At 41.6% G+C, this 22,632-nt stretch overlaps 1 protein-coding gene across 1 annotated transcript in view; it reads left to right on the top strand.

Annotated features, from left to right (window-relative positions):
• LOC148518857 (alpha-2-macroglobulin-like protein 1) overlaps positions 1 to 22,632 on the top strand; it is a 241,494-nt gene that overhangs the window by 201,271 nt on the left and 17,591 nt on the right. The window contains exons 28-32 of the mRNA XM_088476941.1: positions 4,581 to 4,743; positions 5,107 to 5,312; positions 6,292 to 6,507; positions 11,731 to 11,849; positions 19,367 to 19,457. Coding sequence (XP_088333067.1) covers positions 4,581 to 4,743; positions 5,107 to 5,312; positions 6,292 to 6,507; positions 11,731 to 11,849; positions 19,367 to 19,457 — 795 coding nt within the window. The remainder of the gene's footprint in view (positions 1 to 4,580; positions 4,744 to 5,106; positions 5,313 to 6,291; positions 6,508 to 11,730; positions 11,850 to 19,366; positions 19,458 to 22,632) is intronic.

Below are 22,632 nucleotides of genomic sequence, written 5' to 3'. Positions count from 1 at the left end.
TCCAGTCCAAACCAAAAAAAAAATTATTTTCTGTGTTTGTGAATTGTGTGCGCAGTAGCCGCACGTGCATCAACAAAGTAGTGCCAAGCGTGCGCCTGTGTCATAAGTAAAGGGCCGGCTGGCTTGACCGTTAAAGGGTGCTGTAACCCCCGAAAGTACACTCCAGTCCAAACCAAAAAAAAATTATTTTCTGTGTTTGTGAATTGTGTGCGCAGTAGCCGCACGTGCATCAACAAAGTAGTGCCAAGAGTGCGCCTGTGTCATAAGTAAAGTGCCGGCTGGCTTGACCGTTAAGGGTGCTGTAACCCCCGAAAGTACACTCCAGTCCAAACCAAAAAAAAAATTATTTTCTGTGTTTGTGAATTGTGTGCGCAGTAGCCGCACGTGCATCAACAAAGTAGTGCCAAGCGTGCGCCTGTGTCATAAGTAAAGGGCCGGCTGGCTTGACCGTTAAAGGTGCTGTAACCCCCGAAAGTACACTCCAGTCCAAACCAAAAAAAAAATTATTTTCTGTGTTTGTGAATTGTGTGCGCAGTAGCCGCACGTGCATCAACAAAGTAGTGCCAAGCGTGCGCCTGTGTCATAAGTAAAGGGCCGGCTGGCTTGACCGTTAAAGGGTGCTGTAACCCACAAAGTACACTCCAGTCCAAACCCAAAAAAAAATTATTTTCTGTGTTTAGCCGCACGTATATATCAAATCGATATAACATAAATGGAGGACCAAACTTTCTCCGATAAAAATAAAATAGAGAAAGATCAAGAACCACTTCCTCCTAGTGCTGAAGCTGCTGCCACTAGTCATGACATAGACGATAACATGCCATCAACGTCGTCTGCCAAGGCCGATGCCCAATGTCATAGTAGAGGGCACATACAATCCCAAATGGCAAAGTTCAGGAAAATGACCTTGAAAAAGACATTTAAATCAGCTGAAGAGAAACGTAAACTTGCCAATATGCCATTTACGACACGGAGTGGCAAGGAACGGCTAAGGTCGATCCCTAGTATGTTCATGACTAGTGGTTCAGCTTCACATGACGATGGAAGCCCTCCTCCCACTAAAAAAATCAAAAGAGTTAAGCTGGCAAAAGCACAGCGAAGAACTGTGCTTTCTAAGAAGATATCACAAATCCCCAAGGAGAGTCCAAGTGTGGTGGTGGTTGCGATGCCTGACCTTCCCAGCACTGGACGGGAAGAGGTGGCTCTTTCCACCATTTGCACGCCCCCTGCAAGTGCTGAAAGGAGCACCCACAGTCCACTTGCTGATATGCAAATTGAAGATGTCACTGTTGAAGTACAACAGGATGAGGATACTGGTGTAGCTGGCGCTGAGGAGGAAGTTGGCGAGGAGGATTCTGATGGTGATGTGGTTTGTTTAAATCAGGCTCCGGGGGAGACAGTTGTTGTCCGTGGGATGAAAAAGCCCATCACGGTCATGCCTGGGCAGAAGACCAAACATTCCACCTCTTTGGTCTGGCAATATTTCTATCCAAATCCGGACAACAACTGTCTTGCCATATGTACCATATGTAAAGGTGAAATAAGTAGGGGTAGGGACGTCAACCACCTAGGAACATCCTCCCTTATACGGCACCTGCAGCGCGTTCATAAAAAGTTACTGTCAAGTTCAGAAACTTTGGCTAAGACCGTAAGCAGTCCAGGGACACCTAAATCCCGTTGTCCTGTTGTATCCAAGCGCCTGCAAACCACACCGTCAACTCCCTCCTCGTCAATTTCCTCCTTAGTTAGGATCGGAAGTAGTCCTGCAGGCCATGTCACTGGCATGACTGACTCTCCTATCCGGGATTCCTCCGGAGGATCCTGCATTGCTACGCCTACTGCTGCCGCTGCTGCTGTTGCTGCTGCTGGGAGTCGTTCATCATCCCAGAGAGGAAGTAGGAACACCACTACTTTTACTAAACAATTGACCCTCCAACAGTCCTTAGCGAGGAGGATGAAGTACGACAGCAGTCATCCTGAAGCAAAACGTATAACTGAGGCCTTGACTGCTATGTTGGTGTTAGACGTGCGTCCGGTATCCGCCATTAGTGCAGTGGGATTTAGACAATTGATGGAGGTAGTGTGTCCCCGGTTCCAAATCCCGTCTAGATTCCACTTCACTAGGCAGGCGATACCGAGACTGTACAGAAACGTCAGAAAAAGTGTCCTCAGTGTCCTGAAAAATGCCGTTGTACACAATGTCCACTTAACCACGGACATGTGGACAAGTGGAACAGGGCAGACTAAGGACTATATGACTGTGACAGCCCACTGGGTAGATGTATCACCTTACGCAGCAACAGCAGCAGCGTCACCAGTAGCAGCATCTCAGAAATGCCAGCTCGTTACAAGGCAGGCTACACTGTGTATCACCGGTTTCAGTAAGAGGCACACCGCCGACAACCTCTTAGAGAAACTGAGGGAAATCATCGCCCAGTGGCTTACCCCACTTAGACTCTCCTGGGGATTTGTGATATCTGACAACGCCACCAATATTGTGCGGGCATTACATCTGGGCAAATTCCAGCACGTCCCATGTTTTGCTCACACAATAAACTTGGTGGTGCAGAATTTTCTGAAAAGCGACAGGGGCGTGCAGGAGACGCTTTGGGTGGCCCGAAAAATTTCTGGCCACTTTCGCCATTCAGCGACTGCGTGCCGAAGACTGGAGCGCCAGCAAACACTCTTGAACCTGCCCCGCCATCACCTGAAGCAAGAGGTTGTGACGCGGTGGAACTCAACCCTCTATATGCTTCAGAGGATGGAGGAGCAGCAAAAGGCCATACAAGCCTATACATCCACCTATGACATAGGCAAAGGAGGGGGTATGCACCTGACTCAAGCGCAGTGGAGAATGATTTCCGTGTTGTGCAAGGTTCTCCAGCCCTTCGAACTTGCCACACGTGAAGTCAGTTCAGACACTGCCAGCTTGAGTCAGGTCATTCCCCTCATCAGGCTTTTGCAGAAGCAGCTGGAGAAAGTGAAGGAGGAGCTAAGACGGAGCGATTCCGCTCGGCATGTGGGACTTGTGGATGAAGCCCTTCATTCGCTTTGCCAGGATTCCAGGGTGGTCAATCTGTTGAAATCAGACCACTACGTTTTGGCCACCGTGCTCGATCCTAGGTTTAAAGCCTATGTGGTGTCTCTCTTTCCGGCTGACACAAGCCTGCAGAGGTGCAAAGACCTGCTGGTGAACACACTGTCAGCTGAAGCGGAACGTGACACGTCAACGGCTCCTTCTTCATTTTCTCCTGCAACTGGGGCTGCCAGGAAAAAACTTAGGTATCCTAAGCAACCCGCTGGCGGTGATGCAGGGCAGGCAGGACCAAGTTTGGACATCTGGTCCGGACTGAAGGACCTGGCAACAATTTCTGACATGTCTACTGTCACTGCATATGATACTGTCACCATTGACAGAATGGTGGAGGATTACATCGGTGACAGCATCCAAGTAGGCATGGCAGACAGTCCATACCTGTACTGGCAGGAAAAAGAGGCAATTTGGAGGCCCCTGTACAAACTGGCTCTATTTTACCGGAGTTGCCCCCCCTCCAGTGTGTACTCCGAAAGAGTGTTTAGTGCAGCCGGGAACCTTGTCAGCGAAAGGCGTAGGAGGTTGCTTCCACAGAATGTGGAGAAGATGATGTTCATCAAAATGAATTATCAGCTCTTCCAGGGAGACCAGCCTCCAGAAGGTACAGAGGGACCTGTGGTGGTGGATTCAAGTGGGGACGAGTTAATACTTTGTGAGGATGAGGATGTACACACTGAAGAGGGTGAGGAATCGGTGGATGAGGAGGATGAGGATGACATCTTGCCTCCATAGAGCCAGTTTGTGCAGGGACACATTAATTGCCAGCTTGTTTTGTGGGGTCCCAAACGAACCAATCATTTCAGCCACAGTTGTGTGGCAGACCCTGGCGCTGAAATGATTGGTTTGTTAAAGTGTGCATGTCCTGTTTATACAACATAAGGGTGGGTGGGAGGGCCCAAGGACAATTCCATCTTGCACCTCTTTTTTTTCTTTGCATTATGTACAGTTTGGGGCCTAGTTTTTCAAACTGCCATCCTGTCTGCCACTGCAGTTTCACGCCTAGATGGGTCACGTGTTTGTGCCGCCCACTCGTGTCGCTTAGCATAGTCATCCAGCTACCTCGGTGCAACGTTTTGGACATAAAAACACTATTGTGAGGTGTGAGGTGTTCAGAATAGACTGGAAATGAGTGGAAATTAAGGTTATTGAGGTTAATAATAGCATAGGAGCAGAAAAACCTACAAATTCTGTGATTTTAGCTGTTTTTATGCTTTTTTAAAAAAAAATACAGATCCAAAACACAAAACCCAGAACCCAAAACACGGAAGGGTGGTTTTGGCAAAACCAATCCAGATCCAAAACACGAAGAAAGATCCAGATCCAAAACCAAAACACAAAACACGAAAAGTGGCCGGTGCACACCCCTAATATATATATAAAATGCTTTCATTCTTTCTATAGTAGCATTACACTACAATGTTATTTGGCTAAACCATTTAGCTTGTACTGTATGGTAACACAAAATTGTGGTTCCATTACCTGGCAGGATCCCCTGGTCAGGGACGCTGTGTCCTGCCTGCAGAAGGCTGCTGTGGATGTGACCAACGTATACACCCAGGCTCTGCTGTCCTACACCTTCACTTTGTGCGGAGAGACGGAGATCAGGAAAATGTTAATGGATAAATTGGAGATAAAAGCTGTGCGAGGCGGTAAGGAATAGACTTAGCTACAGGTATATATGGGGCGTACGGTATAGATATTATAGTACCATCACAGTGATCAGTGTATAGGATGCTTCTCAAGATATTCTGCCTAAAATGTACCATTCAGTCAGATATAGAAGTTATTATTTGTCATTTATTTATGAGTTTCAAAATGACTATTAGTTTGTTTTGAAGTACATAAAACTGATGCAAGTAGCCAATATAACAGTTTGTCTTTGGCTCCCCTATTTATAATGTAGACAATTCTATTCATATTCTACTCATAATGATATGTTATGGGAGTGTCCATATAAGTAGTATGTGCCCTCTCATTTATGCCTGTGATACTACCACATTTTTCATTTACAGATGGACAGTTGCACTGGAAACGGGATTCTAAAGTTTCCTCTGATGTTCCGTACTGGTACCGAGCACCATCTGCAGAGGTGGAGATAACGGCCTATATGCTACTTGCTTACATCTCAGGCCCCACAAAGGACCTAGGAAGAGCTTCAGAGATTGTGAATTGGTTGAGCAAGCAGCAGAATCCATATGGAGGATATTCATCCACACAGGTGATATATACAATAGAAGTGGAGTAAGGTGGTGAATAGCAGTAACTAGAGAGAGTGGGCAAAGGAGCTACAAGGGACCATCCGAGAATGGTTTTCTGAACTGTTTTTGCAATGTAGATTAAGAGGAGAATCAGAGACTACATTAGCAGAGTTCTTTAAGGTGGCAATGTTTCATAAATAATGATAGAATGCCTGCCTATCTTACCAAGTAATACACTTCAGAAAAATAATCTCAGTAAGATAAACAAATCATTAAGTTATTCTACAATATTAATTTAATTAAAATAAGAATAACAATTTGATTAAAGGGACACACATACTTGAACTTCCCAAAACTGACTTTGTTAAGTTAAACAATTTTCTATCCACTCTTCATTAGCCAACATTCTTCTGTTCTAAGGGACTAATATGCTGAATGCAGATTCCCCATTATCAGCAATCTGCATGTGTGCAGGATGTTCTGCGAATGTGCAGGACAGGTCCTACGAATGTGCAGGACAGGTCCTACGTGATCGCACACATCCCCTTCTCTGCCTCTGCGTAGGGGGCAGAATCCATCCTGATTTCCAGGATTGGCAAGGCCAGGGGCTGCGTCAATGGGTGCAGTTTACTGGCCTCCCAACAAGCTGGCCAGGATGAGTAAGCTGAGGCTTGCTCGGTTGCCCGACAGCTTGGTGGCATCCAACATTGAGATTGATGATTGCGAAGGTTATCTCAGCCTGCGACCTTGGTCGCAGTGTTGAGTTCACAAATGCAGCAGGGGGTGTCATACTGCATTTGCACTGTTTCAAGGATGGAATTGCAAAGCTGCTTGCGTGCAGCTGTGCAATTCCTACCACTACTGAAACAGGGCCTAAATCCTCTAATACAGCATTTGATCTTCTTTATCACTTTTGTATGTGTAATGTACATATATGTCTAAATATTTTCTTCCTATACACTTCGTGCATATTTACACACCACCTCCTTCCTCTTCCAGGATACAGTTTTGGCCCTCCAGGCTCTCTCCAGCTATGCAGAGTACACATATAGTGATAAGGGGGATACAACTGTGACAGTCGCTTCCACATCAGGGTTTCTTGAGCAGTTCCATGTGGATAACAATAACCGGCTCCTGCTCCAGAGCACGTCACTGCCTTCCATCCCCGGAGAGTACATGGTGACAGCTACAGGGAGTGGTTGTGTTTTTGTACAGGTGAGAAAAAAAACTTGCACTAATTCTTTTTCACTTTCATAAAATCTACATTAGTTTAAATTATTATGGGTCATTTATGAATAGAAAAATGTGAGTTTGCAGATCTGAAACCATTCAACAATGTTTTTCTGCATTTGATCCTGTTTAAAGGGCCATGTATGCCATTCACTTACAAGGTTTATTGTAAAATTAGCAAAATGTCATTAGGCTAGTGCAAACTTTAAAAAAACCTAAAGAAAACAAAATTTATTTTTTTATATAAAATTTCAAGGGGTGAAGAGTGCATATATTGGAAATATTTTTAGTAGTCAAAGGGTTTGTATTGGATGTGGAGCAGGACAGATGCATGGTGCCAGAGCTCCACACTGTTTGGATCCAATCTTCCATCTAGCTCCCCAATACCTAGCCTGAGAGTGGTGATTCTGCCATGGGAACAACTTCTTTACCTCACATCCCTGTGAACCAGGTATTTGGACGTTCCCTGTAGCTGTCACAGCTGTGTTTGAGTGTTTGAGGCTCTGGTCTACACAGCCGCAGAATTTCTCCTCGCCAAAATGGAGCTTGCAGACCTCCCGACTGCTCTGTGAGTACCACAGGTTAACACAGAGACACTGCATATTGGCTCTCTGTTCATCTCCACTTATCATTCCTTACAGCTCTCCCAGCAGACCTATCCACTTGCCAGCATTCTTGAGGAGGTAGCGACTGCTATTTTGCTTTGTGTTCATCTCCTCACGACGCTTCTGTAATGCTGAAGCGTTACTGGACTGTTCTCACTAAGGAGTGGAGTATATTTTGTCAACATTTAGAATGTTGACATGAGAATATTGACATAATTTGTAAATTCGAAATGCAGCATGTCGACATTCATCAACACCGATGAATTGTTGATATGAGTAGACTGTCAACAAAATGTCCCTGGTGCTCTATTGGTGACTTACCTGGTATGCTGTGTTGGCGGCTCCAGTGGTGGCTTCTGAGTCCAGTGGTAAATATGATTAACCCTTACTCAAATCCCTCCCCCTAGTATCTAACCATAACCTCACCTCCTGTAGCTTAACCATCTCTCTAGTGCCTGTCCCTAACCCTCTAGTGCCTGTACCTTCTGATACCTCTGTTATTTCGGATTTTATTACCTACTATTGTCTTCTCCATTACTTGTGTCAATAAAAGGTATTCCCACTCAGCTTCCGATACTCCAGCAAAACTTTAGCTTTCTATCTTTCTAGATCTGATAAATATAAGAGAGAACCATCTTCACTTGCAGTGGATATCCCAGGAGACACACTCCTCTCTGAAGTCCACCTCCACTTACACCTGCTGGTATCCACTGTGGCGGTACTAAGGATCCAAAATCTCTTTCTGTTGCTTTTTCTGCTCTTTTGAATGTAATTAAGGAGACCATGGAGCCCCTAATACAAGCCCATGCTGAGAATTTTGTGGTCTCCAACAAAGATCTTAAAGACTAATTGATTCAAACATCAATGTCAATGAACATCGTATTGGAGAGAATATTCAAGATTTTTTTTAGCTCAAAGAGCTAGTTACTAAAATGCACAAATCCCACAAGAAGATGAGAAATAAACTAAACAACCTAGAAAATATCTTGTCAAAATAATTTGCATTTAATTGATCTTCCAGGATCATTCAAGGGCCTCACTTTACTTTTTTTCCTTTAGAGCTGGGAGTGGTGGTAGAGCTTACAATTTTCAAAACTAAATGGTTGCAAAGATTTGGTCTGGTTAGAGAGATAACGTGGACTCTAAAATCTTATGATGTCTACATTTCCATTAAAATTGTATCTTATGGTCACCGGCATGCCATTGGGAGAATTAAGTGGTTAGATCTCCGCCTCCTCATGTTCCTGGTCTATTCTGGAGAAGTTTCTGGACTATTCTGTGGAAATGATGAGGGATCAAAGAGACATGGCCCTCATCTGTGCCAAACTGGCATGGGCCCAATGTAAATTTGCACTGCTTTTTCCAACTCATCTCCACATAATTGATGGCAAAGACTTCAAAGATTTAGTAAGCCAAACATACAGTAAGTTAAATAGAATGGACACCTGATCAAATAAGCAATCATGGAATGGGATTGAAATGCCGGCACTGAACAGCGGGTTCAAATCCCAACAGTGGATGCCCAATAGGAGGTGATTCTGACTGGGGTAGGTAAGTACTCATACCCTCCCCTGTCCCCCCCTAACCCTAACCCTCCCTTAGTGGTGCCAAACCCTAACCTCCCCCCCAGGGGTGCCTAAACCTAACCCTCCTGGGGAGGTGCCTAACCCTATCCTCCCCCGGTGGTGCCTAACCCTCCCCCCCTAGGTGTGCCTAAGCCTAACATTCCCCCCAGAAACCTAATGCTAACCCTTTTAACTGGTCCAAACCTAACTCCCCACCCCCTCCACGATTAACGCTAAGGGCACACCGGACTTATCAGTTCGGTGTTCCGGCATCGGGATTAACATAGGCGTTGGTATTTTGATGCCTATGTTAAATCCCTTGCCGGGATTCCGCTGTCGGGATTGAGATCGGCTGCCACATCATAACTTCATCCCAGCAATCATAACAGGTCAAATTAAAACCACAGTCATATAGACAACTAATGAAGTCCATGGAGTCCTGGAATGAAAACAGTATACAGTACTCATATCAGAAAAAGTAATTAGAGGATCATCTAGCAACAATCTAGTCTCATACATGAGCTTCTATGAAAGCAACTATGAATTTGTAACAGTAGAGACACCAGTAAGGCATTAATAAAGTTCTCCCAAGTCTCAAATAGTTACGCTGTATGCTGTTCTTTGTGAAGTATCTAACCATTCTACTCTAAAAAAGAAGAATAGTTTCATTTAATATTGAATTAATCCTTCACCTCCCCATCTCTCTTTATAAATAAAGAGTTCAAAGAATATAGAATTAAAGATATTACCAAATAATGCTCGGGAATTCTTCATGGATAAAAATATGGAACACTCTGAGGATGACTGGCAACTTACCTTAGACTGTGCAGGATTAGTATTTGGCCAAAATTGTGTCACATCTATTCTGTTAATTTTCTGCATAAGTGCAAAAATTGGTATTGTACTCATCAGTGTCCATGCAGTGTGAACCGATGCTTCAGCATCAGGGTGTACGGCTGTGCAGTGTGAACTGACGCTGCAGCATTAGGGTGTACAGCCATACTATTTTGCACTTAGGCACTTTTGCACTTTTATGTGAACTGATGTTGATCATAAATTGATTACCACTCTTTAATTTATTTGGCCACCATGAGGTCTTTTTATGTTCAGTTACCTAAATTCAGGATTGACTTGTTATTTCTATCGAAATCATTGTTATTTTATGAGTATAATTTGCCCCGACCCCCATTAATCCTTCCTTACCCATGTTCTGATGCCCTATTCCTATTTATACGTATCAACATTTTGAAATAAAAAAATCCTTCCTGATTTTATGACTAAAGGTTATTTGTGGAATATTAGGGGAGTTACCTTACCTATTAAGAGAAAACAGAATTCTTACATATCTCAATGAGTCTAATGCTCACATCTCGCTTTTACAAGAAACTCATCTCACTGTCGCTGAACATGCTAAACTAAACATGTTTTGGCAAAAGGTTTTAGCATTTGCCTCCTATACAATGACCAGGGGTGTAGCTGTATTAGCGTTTAAAGACTAACAGGTGGAAATTCACTGCACTCCTGTGGATTCAGCTGGGAGGCTCATTATCTTGGACGCCACCATAGCAGGACACAGGTTCATTATTTGTAATAGTTAGGCCCCTAAATTCCATAGTAAACCATAATTTTCTGATCACATTAATAGATAATAGCCCTACGTAGATTATTATATTCTACTTGGTGGGGACTTTATTATGGTGGCCTCAAAATACTGGTTAGACAATTCCTTGCATGCATTCTACTCACAGGTATAGGATTGGTATAAAGCATATGTGTGATTAACTGCTTCTTACTGCAATTTTGGAAACTCTGTCACCCAAATGACCAAGAGTATAAGTTTTTAATGACTCCTCACCAATTATTTTCTCTGCTGGATTACTCGTTACTCTGAAAACTTCCTTTATTACACAAGTTATAGATTCTGGCATTTACCCCATCCTTGTGGTATATTTACTGAGCATCAGTTTTGGATTTTCCGTATATGCCCAGCAGGTTTACAATCTGCTGATTAACTAAAGCCTAATCCGATGTGAATCCACTGAAAATACAGACTTTAGAACAAAATAGAACATCGGCTCACCATCAATGTTTAGTTTAACTAGAGTAAATAGAAAACCTGGATTTACTAAGCACCGACTATAGAAACCAACCAAGATCCAAAGGTACACTCACTCAAATACTAGACCTGTCTCTGGCAGGCAAGATAATGAGAAGCACTGCACAATGTAAGCTTTATTGTTAAAAAAAAAAGCTAAAAAACTATCAATATTTATTTTAAAAGTGTGGAGCCTTCCTCCAAAATGATAACCAGGCCCAGTACTCAAAGCCTAGGGTGGTATTGAAAAATAGAGGGGAAATAAGGTATTGGGTCTACCTATTTTATATGTACAAAAACTAGCACTAGGCTGAACAGCCTGGACAGCTGAAGCTATAGCAGAGAGATGCACAGTGGGGTACCCCTGCCATAACAGCAACCAGCCCTTGATTGGTCAGCTCGCAGCAGGAATCCCAAGGAAAGTGGGGACAACTCAAAAATTGGATCCCCCCATCCCAAGTCCCATCTAGCCTGCACAGGCAAAATGGCACTTGTTGAACCACAAGTGCCAACATGCCAAGACATCATGGACCCACTGGCAGCTGTACTGTACCTGTAATAAAAATATTAAACAAAAGACAACAGTAGTACACCATCTGTTCTAATATTTTATTAAATATACACATCCGACGCAACCCTAGTATACCCATTTAGTACTCACAAAATGAAGAGGTCACATCCTCTTCAGTCCCTATAGCATCCCCAATCTTGGCAAAACAAAAAAATGCTCCTACAGGAGCCTCTTCACAAATGAGAGGTTATTTAGGGACACTTTCCATAGGAATGAAAGGGGCTATACTGATTGTTCAGAGTGTGGGAACTGGGCGGACATTCTGATAGGTTAGGCAGGTAAACCTTTAAGAGAACAGCACAATGATTACACTTCACATACTTTATGTATTTTTTTAGTTTGTAAATAACCCTCATTGTCCTCAACTGACAGACAGTCCTGAGATACAACATCCCTCCACCCAACATTGATGCCACCTTTTCACTAAGTGTAAAGTCAGTTTCAGGAAAAGGATGTCCTGTGACAAGTTTTGATATTCTTATTGATACAAAGTAAGTCTTATTATCCTATTTCTGTATTTTTGTTTGTTAAATGTTATACACTGCTGTCTTAATAGTCAATAATAAGCAGGAAAATTCTAATAGTGACCAATACACAGTGAGATCCTAATAATGATCAAGATATACTACTATTTCTCCAAGGTATCATGGCTTTATATTCTTCCCCCTCTACTAGAATAGCAGTCAATAGAGTTGTTTTGCACCCCTTCACTATTACTAATGGAACACGCCAGGGGTGTCCTTTATCACCCCTGATCTTTGCATTGGTTATAGAAACATTAGCAGCCAGCATCCGTCAATCTTTGACTATTAAATTGATTCAGGTTGGTTCGAAGGACTGTAGAATCTCATTGTTTGCTGATGATGTTTTACTCACCCTGTCCTCTCCCCAGGTTTCGCTTTCCAGCTTGTTTGCTCTCCTTACTTATTATGGCACTATATCTGGGTATTAAATCAACCATTCAAAAACAGAGGCTCTCTCCTTTTATACCCCTAGCTCCCAATTGGATGCCCTTAAATCTAACTACAGGTTTGCCTGGAAGACTGACAAAATTAAATATTTAGGAATCTATCACTCACAACTTATGGTTCACTTTATAATGCTAACTACGCTAGGATCCTTTTTCTATAAAGGCTGACCTATTCAGCTGGCAATCTTATCAAAATGAATCTCTTACCGAGGCTTCTCTATTTATTTCAGACACTACCAATGTACCAAACAGTGTTCTGTCCCAACTCCACAAGTGTTTCGTATAGTTTGTTTAGAAGAAAAAGATCCCCCAGAACTAGTTTTTTTTAAGTTTAAGGAGAGAGACTTGCAATGGTGGTCGAGGATTCTTAGATATTAAAATATATTTATTTGGCTGCGCACCTAAGTCAGTGTATGGCATGGTTTGCCCCAACTACCTCTATGAGATGGGTGGAGTTAAAAACTGCTGCTTTCATGTTTGTTTCCCTTCACTCTATACTAGGGATCTCCTCAAAACACCATCCATTGTCTCATCTCACCCCATAGTCAACTTCACTTGTACTAATTGGGATCAATGTACACATAAATTTAAAGTTCTCTCCATTCCTTCCCCTTTGATCCTCTTTGGGACAATCTATTGTTTCCCCCTGGTCTTTCTACGACTTTCTCTGCACCTTGGTTTACTAGAGGTATAGAGGTATCCGGTTTGTGGTAGATGTTGTGAAAGGAATTGGTATGATTTCTTAGCCAACTTGATGCCGGTGGTCAGAAGACCAACAGCAGCATCCCGATATGGTATTTACCAGCCTCTGTCTGGATATTCACTAACTCTCCCCCTCTCACCCTAACCTCCCCCCGCGGGTGCCTAACCATAACCCCCGCGGGGGTACTTAACCCTAAACCTAACCATCCATGAGTGGTGCCTGACCCTAACCTCCTCCCAGGGGTGCTTAACCCTAACCTCCTCTCCCCGCAGCCTAACCCTAACCCTCCCCGGTTGGTGCCTAACACTAGCCCACCCTGGGAGGTCCTTAATCCTAATCCCCCTATCCTCAGGCTAATGCTAACCTTTACCCACATGCTTACCTTTGGGTTGCCAGCGTTGGGGATGCTGATGTCAGTATCTTCATCCCTTTGTGATGGCAGCATACCGACATCCGACATCCCATCTGCCAGCATCTTAACTGCATCCTGTTGTGAAAGATGGCACCTGTATGAATCTGGGTGACTTACAGAACAAGTTAAATTTCCCAGTTATTACTTATCTTCAGCTGAAGCACTTTCTTCAGCTGAAGCTGAAGCACTGAAGCACATTCCTATGCTGTTCCGTACAACCTAACCCATTTGAACGACTATATCTGAATAATCTCCTCATGAGAGGTATTTTGTCCCTGTATGTTTTACTATTGCATACTATGGAACCCCCCATTCCCATATACGAGTTACAATAGGAGAGTGATCTAGGGGCACCCCCAGAAGAGGACTCTAGCTCCATAAATTGGGAAAGGGTTTCCAAATCATCTATTTCTACTCTAATCAAGGAAAATGCTTATAAAATGTATTTCTGTTGGTATATGGTACCTGCCAGATTGAATAAAATATTCCAGTCTATATCTCCGCTTTGTTGGAGGGGTTGTGGGAATACAGACACCTTCATTCACATCTGGTGGACATGCCCAAAGATCATAGTTTTCTGGAAGCAGTGGTAGCCCTAATGAGTAAGTTGACTAATTCTACAATTACCAGAGAACCTTTATCCTTCCTTCTGGGACTCCCTATAGCACGTTTGGATACGTTTTCAGAAAAATTAGTTTCTTAAATCCTTAATGCAGCCCATAGTCTTATAGATTCTCATAGGAAGCATCTTGTCTCTCCCCCCCCAATCAAGCAGTTATTAACAAGATTTGGTAGATAACAACTTACCTTCATAATAAATCAATTAGATATATCCAAATATGGAGTCATTGGTTCGCACTGAATCAGTCCTGCACTACCAGCACTGCTTCTAGGAACATTGTGGATATTTTGTTTTAATCCCACACATCCTACATTCACCTTGCTTAATACATACGGTATATTTGTGAATGGATAGAGCTTTGTCAATTCACTTTATGCTAAACTCATTTTTTTCTTTTCTATTCAATCCTGGGCAAGTTCTCCCTTCCCCTCTTCCTCCCCTTCCTTTTCATTTCTAGTTATTTAACAATACTGACATTTTTCTATATATGAGTATGTTTTATATCTAGCATTTTAAATGTTACAATGTTTATTCTTGTTCTCGCAATCACGGAGATACAGTATGTCTTTTGCATGTTTTTGGTCCATATATTTATTTCTCATTGTTATTATCTCTCTGTATTGTTAAATTGGAAATAAAGCAAAAATAAATCTTAAAAAAAAGATTTACTACTATTCTATTAGTGAATAATGCACACTGCCATACTATAAGTGAACAATGCACACAACAATCTTAATAGGGACCAATATAAATTGCTATGATGCTTAAATTACCATTGCCAAAATCTAAATGCCAGCCAGAATCCCGACCACCGGGATCACGAAGGTAAGTAGTGGGGTTGAGGGAGGGGTTAGGTTTAGGGGTTAGGCCCTAGGTAGAGTTGTTAGGGTTAGGTACTAGGGGGGAGGGTTAGGTTTAGGATGAGGGGTGGGGGAGGTTAGGAAAGGTAGTAAACAAGAAGGGTAGGGGCTAGGGTAGGAAAAGGGGGAGGGTTAGGATACCAACCAACAAGTGTTCATATGCTAACCCTGTCGGGATGCCGACATTGGGATTCTGACCACTGGGATCATGACTGCCGGCATCCTGTACCCAACACAATTGAAATACTTATACTGACCAATAGACACTGCTACACTAATTGTGACATGCTGCTACACTAATTGATTGTGACTAATAAACTCTGATATACTAAATTTTGCCAATATGCATTGACAACCTTATGATGATTAATCCATTTTACTGTCCTAGTAGTAATTGATAAACATTAATATCACTGCACAACAATGAAAATGTTTCCAATGTGAAAATAGTTACTTATAATTGATTTCAGCATGCAAAGAATGAATATGACATTTAAAACTCTGTTAGCTCTGAGTTCCGAGATATAGCCCATTTATGATGATGTAGGGGTATTCCTAGTGAAGTGGGCAGAATGGAGAGAATCTTACCAGCAATCTGCATTCTGCGCAGAGGGGGCGGGGCCTAATGACCCAATTAAATGAATCAGTTATTTGTCCCCTCCCCTATTCAAATATATGCGATTCACAGGATTACCCACACAAGATAACTGTGGTGCACTGAGTGACAAGCATAGTGAGCGATTCCACCAAGACATTTCTGCAATGGCACAAAGATATCAGGGCAGGTGAATCACTACTGTTGGACAGTGACAAGAGATGCCCCAGAAGAGGAGTACAAGCAACAAGCAAAGTGAAAGCACCCCCATGAATAGGCCACTATATTAGATAGTACTTTTGTATGTTTGTTTTGTATGCTGTATGTTTGTTTTGTTTTGTGTTCTTATTTGTGATTGATTGAATTAAAACAACTTTTATTTATTTTCTATCAAGAAAATATCATATTATTTTAAAATAGCTTTTCACTATGACTATATTACTAATGTACATACAGTATAGTGCAAGTAGTGTAGCTCAAATATAGAGCTAGTGGAAACATTCTGAAATCATTTTAGTTTTTCTTGACCTCAAATTAGTAATGTATGACTATTTTTAGAAAGGAAACAAATTAAAAGTATTAATTTGTTGTACAGTGCATTCTATTAGTTACCGTTAAACACCTTTATACTTAGCATGCAGTTCTCACGCCTTTGAAAAGATGGTCTGTGAGTGATAGAAAAGGTGAGGTGTAACATTTTATGCTCTCCTACCATTCCTTGAAGTTGGCAGATCTTAATGATGTTATTGTACCTCCATCACAATGATGTATCCAAGAACCACCTTTATTATTTCTGGCAAAATTATCTATTAAAAAAGCAGTTTTAGGTAAGACCCCCCCCTGATCTGAACATATGCAGCTCACATTTAGAAGCAAATGGTCTATCCAGAATTACTGTAAAGCAAACATTTCCCTGCATTATTTTAACACTAAACAAACCAATGTGACACATTATTTAAGAACACAAAGACAGAGTGTTATTAAATGGAGATTATTATGACTAAATGCTTATTGAATTAAATATTGTATTAACAACTTGACATACAAAAATAATGAAACAGATTCCTTAAAATAAAAGATAAAACACAAAAACAGCAAAGGCACATTGCCCTATTTTTGATGCGTAATCTGTCACCAGAGGAAGGCTAGAAGGTGTAGACAATACATCAATAGAAGTCCTAACCCTTAGAACTGTCATTGACTAACATAAATTCATCACTTTTTAAACCTGTTTGATCAAAACGCTCATCTATGACAGCACAGCAAGAGATGTTAATCTACTTTTACAATTATTGTATTGTTGTATTGTAGAATCATTCAAGTAATATATTTCACAAATAATGTATCTATCTTCTGTATTAGATATATCATTAATTCCAGTAAACATGATATGCCATGAATATACATATGAAACATGTTATACTGATTCTTTAAGGAGCTATATTATCCCTACAGGTTCTTTTGGCGGTGCTGATCCATGGTGTCTTTATATAAGTGATAATAGTAATTGTCCTTTCTATGTATTATTACAAGGTTTAGGATCTGTGAAACTTAACAGGTAACAAACCGGTAACATCAAGGCTCATTTCTTCTTTTGTGTCACCATAGCATCTCAGAAAAATCTAAAGATGAGCGTTCGGTTTTGACTCTCATCTTCCCATAAAGTTCAGATCTCAAACTAGATAAAACGTCATCTTCCATGGACATGGTTGCAGCACCATGAGCTCCTGATGTTGCGGGTGTGCATGTTCTCTGTTGCCTGGCATAGAGAAATGATAGATAACAGTCTCCTGTAGCTGGGGGCAGGAGACAGAGACTGGGGGGGTAGAGCCGGTGCTTCATGGAGGCATACGAAGCTGTGTGAGTTCAACAGCTGCAGGATTATTCTCTTCTAGCAGTACAAGTTGGCATTTCTGACCAGTCGCATAACATGCCCGTGTCAGGAAAAGCCTAGTTTGGCATGGTCACGACTGATGCAACTATGCCAGGCATGTGGTTAATAGTTCATAATTTTAATTATTTCTATTAAGCTGGGTAATTTTACTAAATACACTCTGATATTCTATTAATGATTAATATGCACTAATATCTGTGAAATAGCCAATACCATTCTGCGAGCCTAAAAGAGATTAATGAACACTGTTAAACTAATAACCAATATACACTGTCATTAAAATAGTAACTAGAAGACATTGCTATCTTAATAGTGACTCAATAAAACCTGCTTTCCAAACAGTGGGCAATAAACATTGTTATTCCAAATATGTATACTGTCCCTGGAGGGTGAGTAGCTTTATGAAATCTGATGGGCTTTGATTTTATTTTTATCAATTTTTTAATGTATTTTTTAAATGCTGCTTTTATACCATTTGTGCCACATTTAAATTTTTCTTTCTTCATATTTAATTGTCCAAAGACTGTGTATGGACAGTTTGTTTTAATTAGTGATTTTGTTTTGGGATTTTTCACGAGCCATTTTATCAAATAAACTTATGTTGGAGCATATAAGCACTGCTGCACTTTGGTTGGAAAGTACGGTGTATAGGGGACATCCATGAGAAATTTCTGGCAAAGAAACCGTGAGTTGTTGGTACGCTTCTAGAACATTCATAAAAAAAGAAACCTTTATGTGTATCGCTACAACATACTTTGAGTTAGTTTGGGGTACGCTCATTGATCCTATGTTTGATAGAAACCCTTATGTGCTTTAAATAGCTGATTAGAGTGTGAGTGGGGTATGTATGCTGACCTACAGTTTACTTTACATATAGGGGGTCATTCAGAGATGGTCGCAAGCGCTGAGCGCTCGCAACCGACTCGATGTTGCCCCACTGGGCATGCGCATGACGGAGCCGGCTCCGTCGTGCACATGCGCGAGACCCGGCTACCGACGGACGCTCCGTCGCTAGGGGTCTCGCAGCAGACAGGGCGAGCTGTCGATGGTGAGTGACAGCTTGCCCCATTTGGGAGGCGGGCAGGGGGTGTGCCTGCCCAAACGGAGGTGTTCCCGCTGGAACGCTTGCCATTTGGGGGCGGCCCCACTGACATCATTGCTGATGTCAGTGGGAAGCTTCCTGCTCTGATCGAGCAGGAAGCTTCCCACTGACATCAACCTTAGGGTCTGGTTGTAAGCCCCGATGGTCGCGATGGTCTTGACCATCGCGACCATCACCCATGTCGGTTGCTAGAGCTGTGGGTGTTAACCCACAGCTTAGCGATCGACAAGGAGGTGGTCATTCCGGATGCAAGCGGCCGCCCTGATTCAGAGCGACCGCTTGCAACTAACGACCGCCTCTGAATGAGGTCCATAGTCCATAGAAAATCTGAAAGAAAACTTTATATATGTTTAGCCTGATGATATAGTGTGAGTGGGGTACGCCTCATCTTTTTGAATACAAGAGTTTTTCACACCCTTTATAATTAAATTTTGAATGAGACATACTACACTTTGGTTCTCTCTATGCTACAGGGATGGACTGCGGCTGACTAGCAGCCCTGGCAGTCCCCCTAATGCATGCACCCGCAAAAGGGACGTGGTCTTGACAAAAAGGAGGCATGGCCAAGTCTCATGGGGGCGTGCCACAAGTCTTTCAGTGTCCCAGTCGAGCAAAGCACCAAGAGGCGGAGCTGCTTGCCCGGGGTTTGCAGTCAGACCAGGCCCATCTAGACATCCGCCCTAGTTCCAGATTGGCAGTCCGGCCCTGCTATGAGTTATCATTTCCACAAACATTTTTTGCTGCTATATTAGAGCGCTTTTAGTGCATATATATCTGTATAAAATAAAATATTTCGTAGATTAAATGTAAAATGTAACTAACTCTGACTCTGTGCATTTTATTCCTGTAGATACATAGGTAATCGGATACATTCCAACATGGCTGTTATTGAGATAAAGATGCTGTCTGGATATATCCCAGTGAAGAGCACAATAGCGCAGGTCAGTCCCTCGCATAACCTATGCAGTTTGACTATAATACAAGATGTATTATTAGTATGTGTGATAAGATTCAGTGTCTGAATGTCTAGCATCTGCAGCTAGGAAAGTTAATTTTCTTTATGGAAACAATATTCCAGGTCACCATGCAGAGGTTCTGTATATTAAAGTAATAATAGGCGGTAACCCAGAATTCAGATCTGCTCCGTCCAGCATTAGTTGTACAGGTATAAAACTTGTAGTAAGATCATGGGGGGAATTCAATTAGCCTTGATAACCCATTTTATACTTGTTAAAGTGCGTAAAAGTGATTTTCGGGTGAAAAAAAATGTTCCCTATTCAAAAAGCCATCAAATTAACGCGTGATAATTCTTCATAGCATTTAATGCAAATTTCACCACCTCCTGAGAACGTGAAAAGTTGGAGAAAATCCTATTTTAAGGTAATAATGTTGGGACTTGGTTCGGAACCAGTGGGACACCCTCTTTAATGACTACTTAGACAAACATAATTTTTTAATTAGCTTAATTTGGCCAAAAATAACAAGCCATTTTTGGGGTGAAAATGTGCAAAGTGCAGAAAAATGGGTTAATTGATTTGCGACAGCTATCTGGGGGTGCTGGATGAATGAGATTGGTGGGTGTTAGAGGTGTATTTTTTAACAGTGGCTTAAAATGACACAAATATATACTTATTGCATTTTACATGCCCCTAATTTAAGTAGAACATTTATTTTGCTAAAAAAAACTTGCTTTCTATAATTTTTTCACTGTTTTATAAAAACGCTCATAACAGCCATTTGACACAATTTAAGAACCCAAAATACTGTTACTATAGACACCAATAGACTTCTGTACTGTTATCCTATGCAAGTTTGCCTGTTTTGGGGGGTACAGATAGATTTCCCAATTTCACCTATATATTACATGTAAAACCTGCAAGAGTTGTCACACGAATGCAGGAAGATTTTTCGAATTGAATTGTGCAAAAAACGGTAGCACATACAGGTAAAAAGTGAAATTAACGAGTGATAGGTTTGATAGGTTAAAGCAAGAAAAGATTACGTTTTATCACAGCTAATTCAATTCACGCCTATATGTGCAATAGGATATATAGTGGCATTCTGTGCATGGATATATAGAGCAGCGTGCCAAGTTTATGTGACAAGATTTGTTGAAAAAGGTTATCCATCTGATTTAATCAATGCTGCTGTACTGAGGGCTAAAAACCTTGAAAGATCTACACTATTGCAATATAAGATTAAGGGAGAGAAAAGTGATAATGAGAAAACATTCAAATACCCTTTTGTGACTCAATTCTCCAGCCAAAGTGAAGATGTTAGAAGGATTTTAAATAGACATTGGCATTTGATTAAAATGGATCTAGTTTTATCTACGTTTGTCCCTGAAAGAGCTGAACTTGGTTTTTGAAAGGCAAAAACTCTAAAGAAGTTAATGTGCCCTAGTTTATTACCTATGTTAATTACCATACAGAATCTTCATTATTTTTAAACAAAGCACAAGGATTTTATGCGTGTAATTCCTGTAAAGTATGTCAGTATGGGCTGAAAGGTCATAAGAGCTTTGTTGGTAATGACAGCTCAAAAGAATATACAATTAAGGGTGTAACTAATTGCAATACCACTTATGTTATCTATATGTTAATATATGTGGTTGTGGCAAAAAGTATGTGGGGAAGACTAAGCGTCCTCTGAAAATTAGTATCCTGGAACATACCAGGAATATAAAAAATCTAATTGACAATCATAGTGTTCCACGTCACTTTAACCCTGTCAAGCTAGTAAATGACAAAACCTGAGATTTTTGTGTTTAGAAAATGTTAAATTAGATCAAAGAGGTGGCAACAGACTTAGGGCCTGATTCAGAGCCGGACGCAATTAGCGCTCGCTTGTCCAGAAAATAGGGGTGGCTATTCAAATGAACCGTTCGCTCTTTGCGGTCTGTTCACGCCTCTAGGTCTGAACGAGCGAACAAAACTTGCGGTCGTTTTTTGGAAAAATACGCCCCCTGGCCGCTCGCATCCTACGTCATGTCCGCTATTTATTAGATTAATCGAGTACATCGACCAGCGTATGAACTGTTCGCAATTCTTGTGGTTGGTTTTTGATACCACAATCTTGCGAGCAGTTCTGGCTATAAAATAACCCAGTGACGTGGTCAATGACGCTGCTGTTTTAATTATGCACACCCTTAAAACGCCCATTTTGACCTTTAAGCACGCCTGCGTTCGGATCTCCACTCCCCGTTTTCAAGCACCTTCCCCTGTTACCACCCACATACGCCTCATTCTGTCACTAAAAGTAGCAGGCATTCGCTATATAGCGAACAAACGATTTTCGTCCGCACATGCGTATTATAAACCGTACGCATGCGCAGAAGCGCGAACATCGCTCGGAACGAGCGTACTTATGAGCGGCTCTGAATCAGGCCCTTAATCTTCTTTCCAAACGAGAAACATATTGGATTGTCACTTTAAATACACTGCACCCTTTGGGTTTAAATTAAGGGTTCGAGATCACACCTCTTTTAATCTAATTGATTTTTGGATCAATATATTTTTGGGATTTGTGCCTTTCAGATAGGCAATAATTTATATGACTACGTTACAGGATATATATTTCTACGACACTTAATATTTGAATTCTGGACTTGCTATATTAAGTGGTCTGCTATTTTAAGTAATATGTGTTTTAAACTTGTGTATATGTGTTTAAAATTTGTTTTTATGTATCAAAACAATTGTCATTTTATTAATCTAAATAATTGTTTTAGAATTTAGGCCCTCATTCAGAGCCACTCGCAAACAGCAGTACGCTCGTTGCGTTCCGATGTTGAATAACCGCGCATGCGTCGGTGTAACACTGCGCATGTGCGTACGGCAGATTGCGAGCTTTTTTGGTCTCGTTCGTCAAATAGTGTACAGGAAGTGACATGTCAAATGTGATTGACAGAACAGGGCGTTTTTGGGTGTTGACGGGGGTGGAGATCGAAAAACGCAGGCGTGGCGAGGCGTTTTTGGGGCGTACATACATTAGCAGATGCGAGTGTAAAATGTGTTCGGACTGACTCATACGTCACTGGATGATCCTCTTTCCCTTCAAAATGCTTGCACAGCTTAGGGTCTGGATTACTCGACCACATTGGCGATGGCCTTCTCC

This window comes from Taudactylus pleione, unplaced genomic scaffold (assembly GCF_031769625.1).
Source record: "Taudactylus pleione unplaced genomic scaffold, aTauple2 ptg000198l, whole genome shotgun sequence".
Lineage (NCBI taxonomy): Eukaryota > Metazoa > Chordata > Amphibia > Anura > Myobatrachidae > Taudactylus > Taudactylus pleione.
This window is presented reverse-complemented; position numbering and strand designations above follow the sequence as displayed.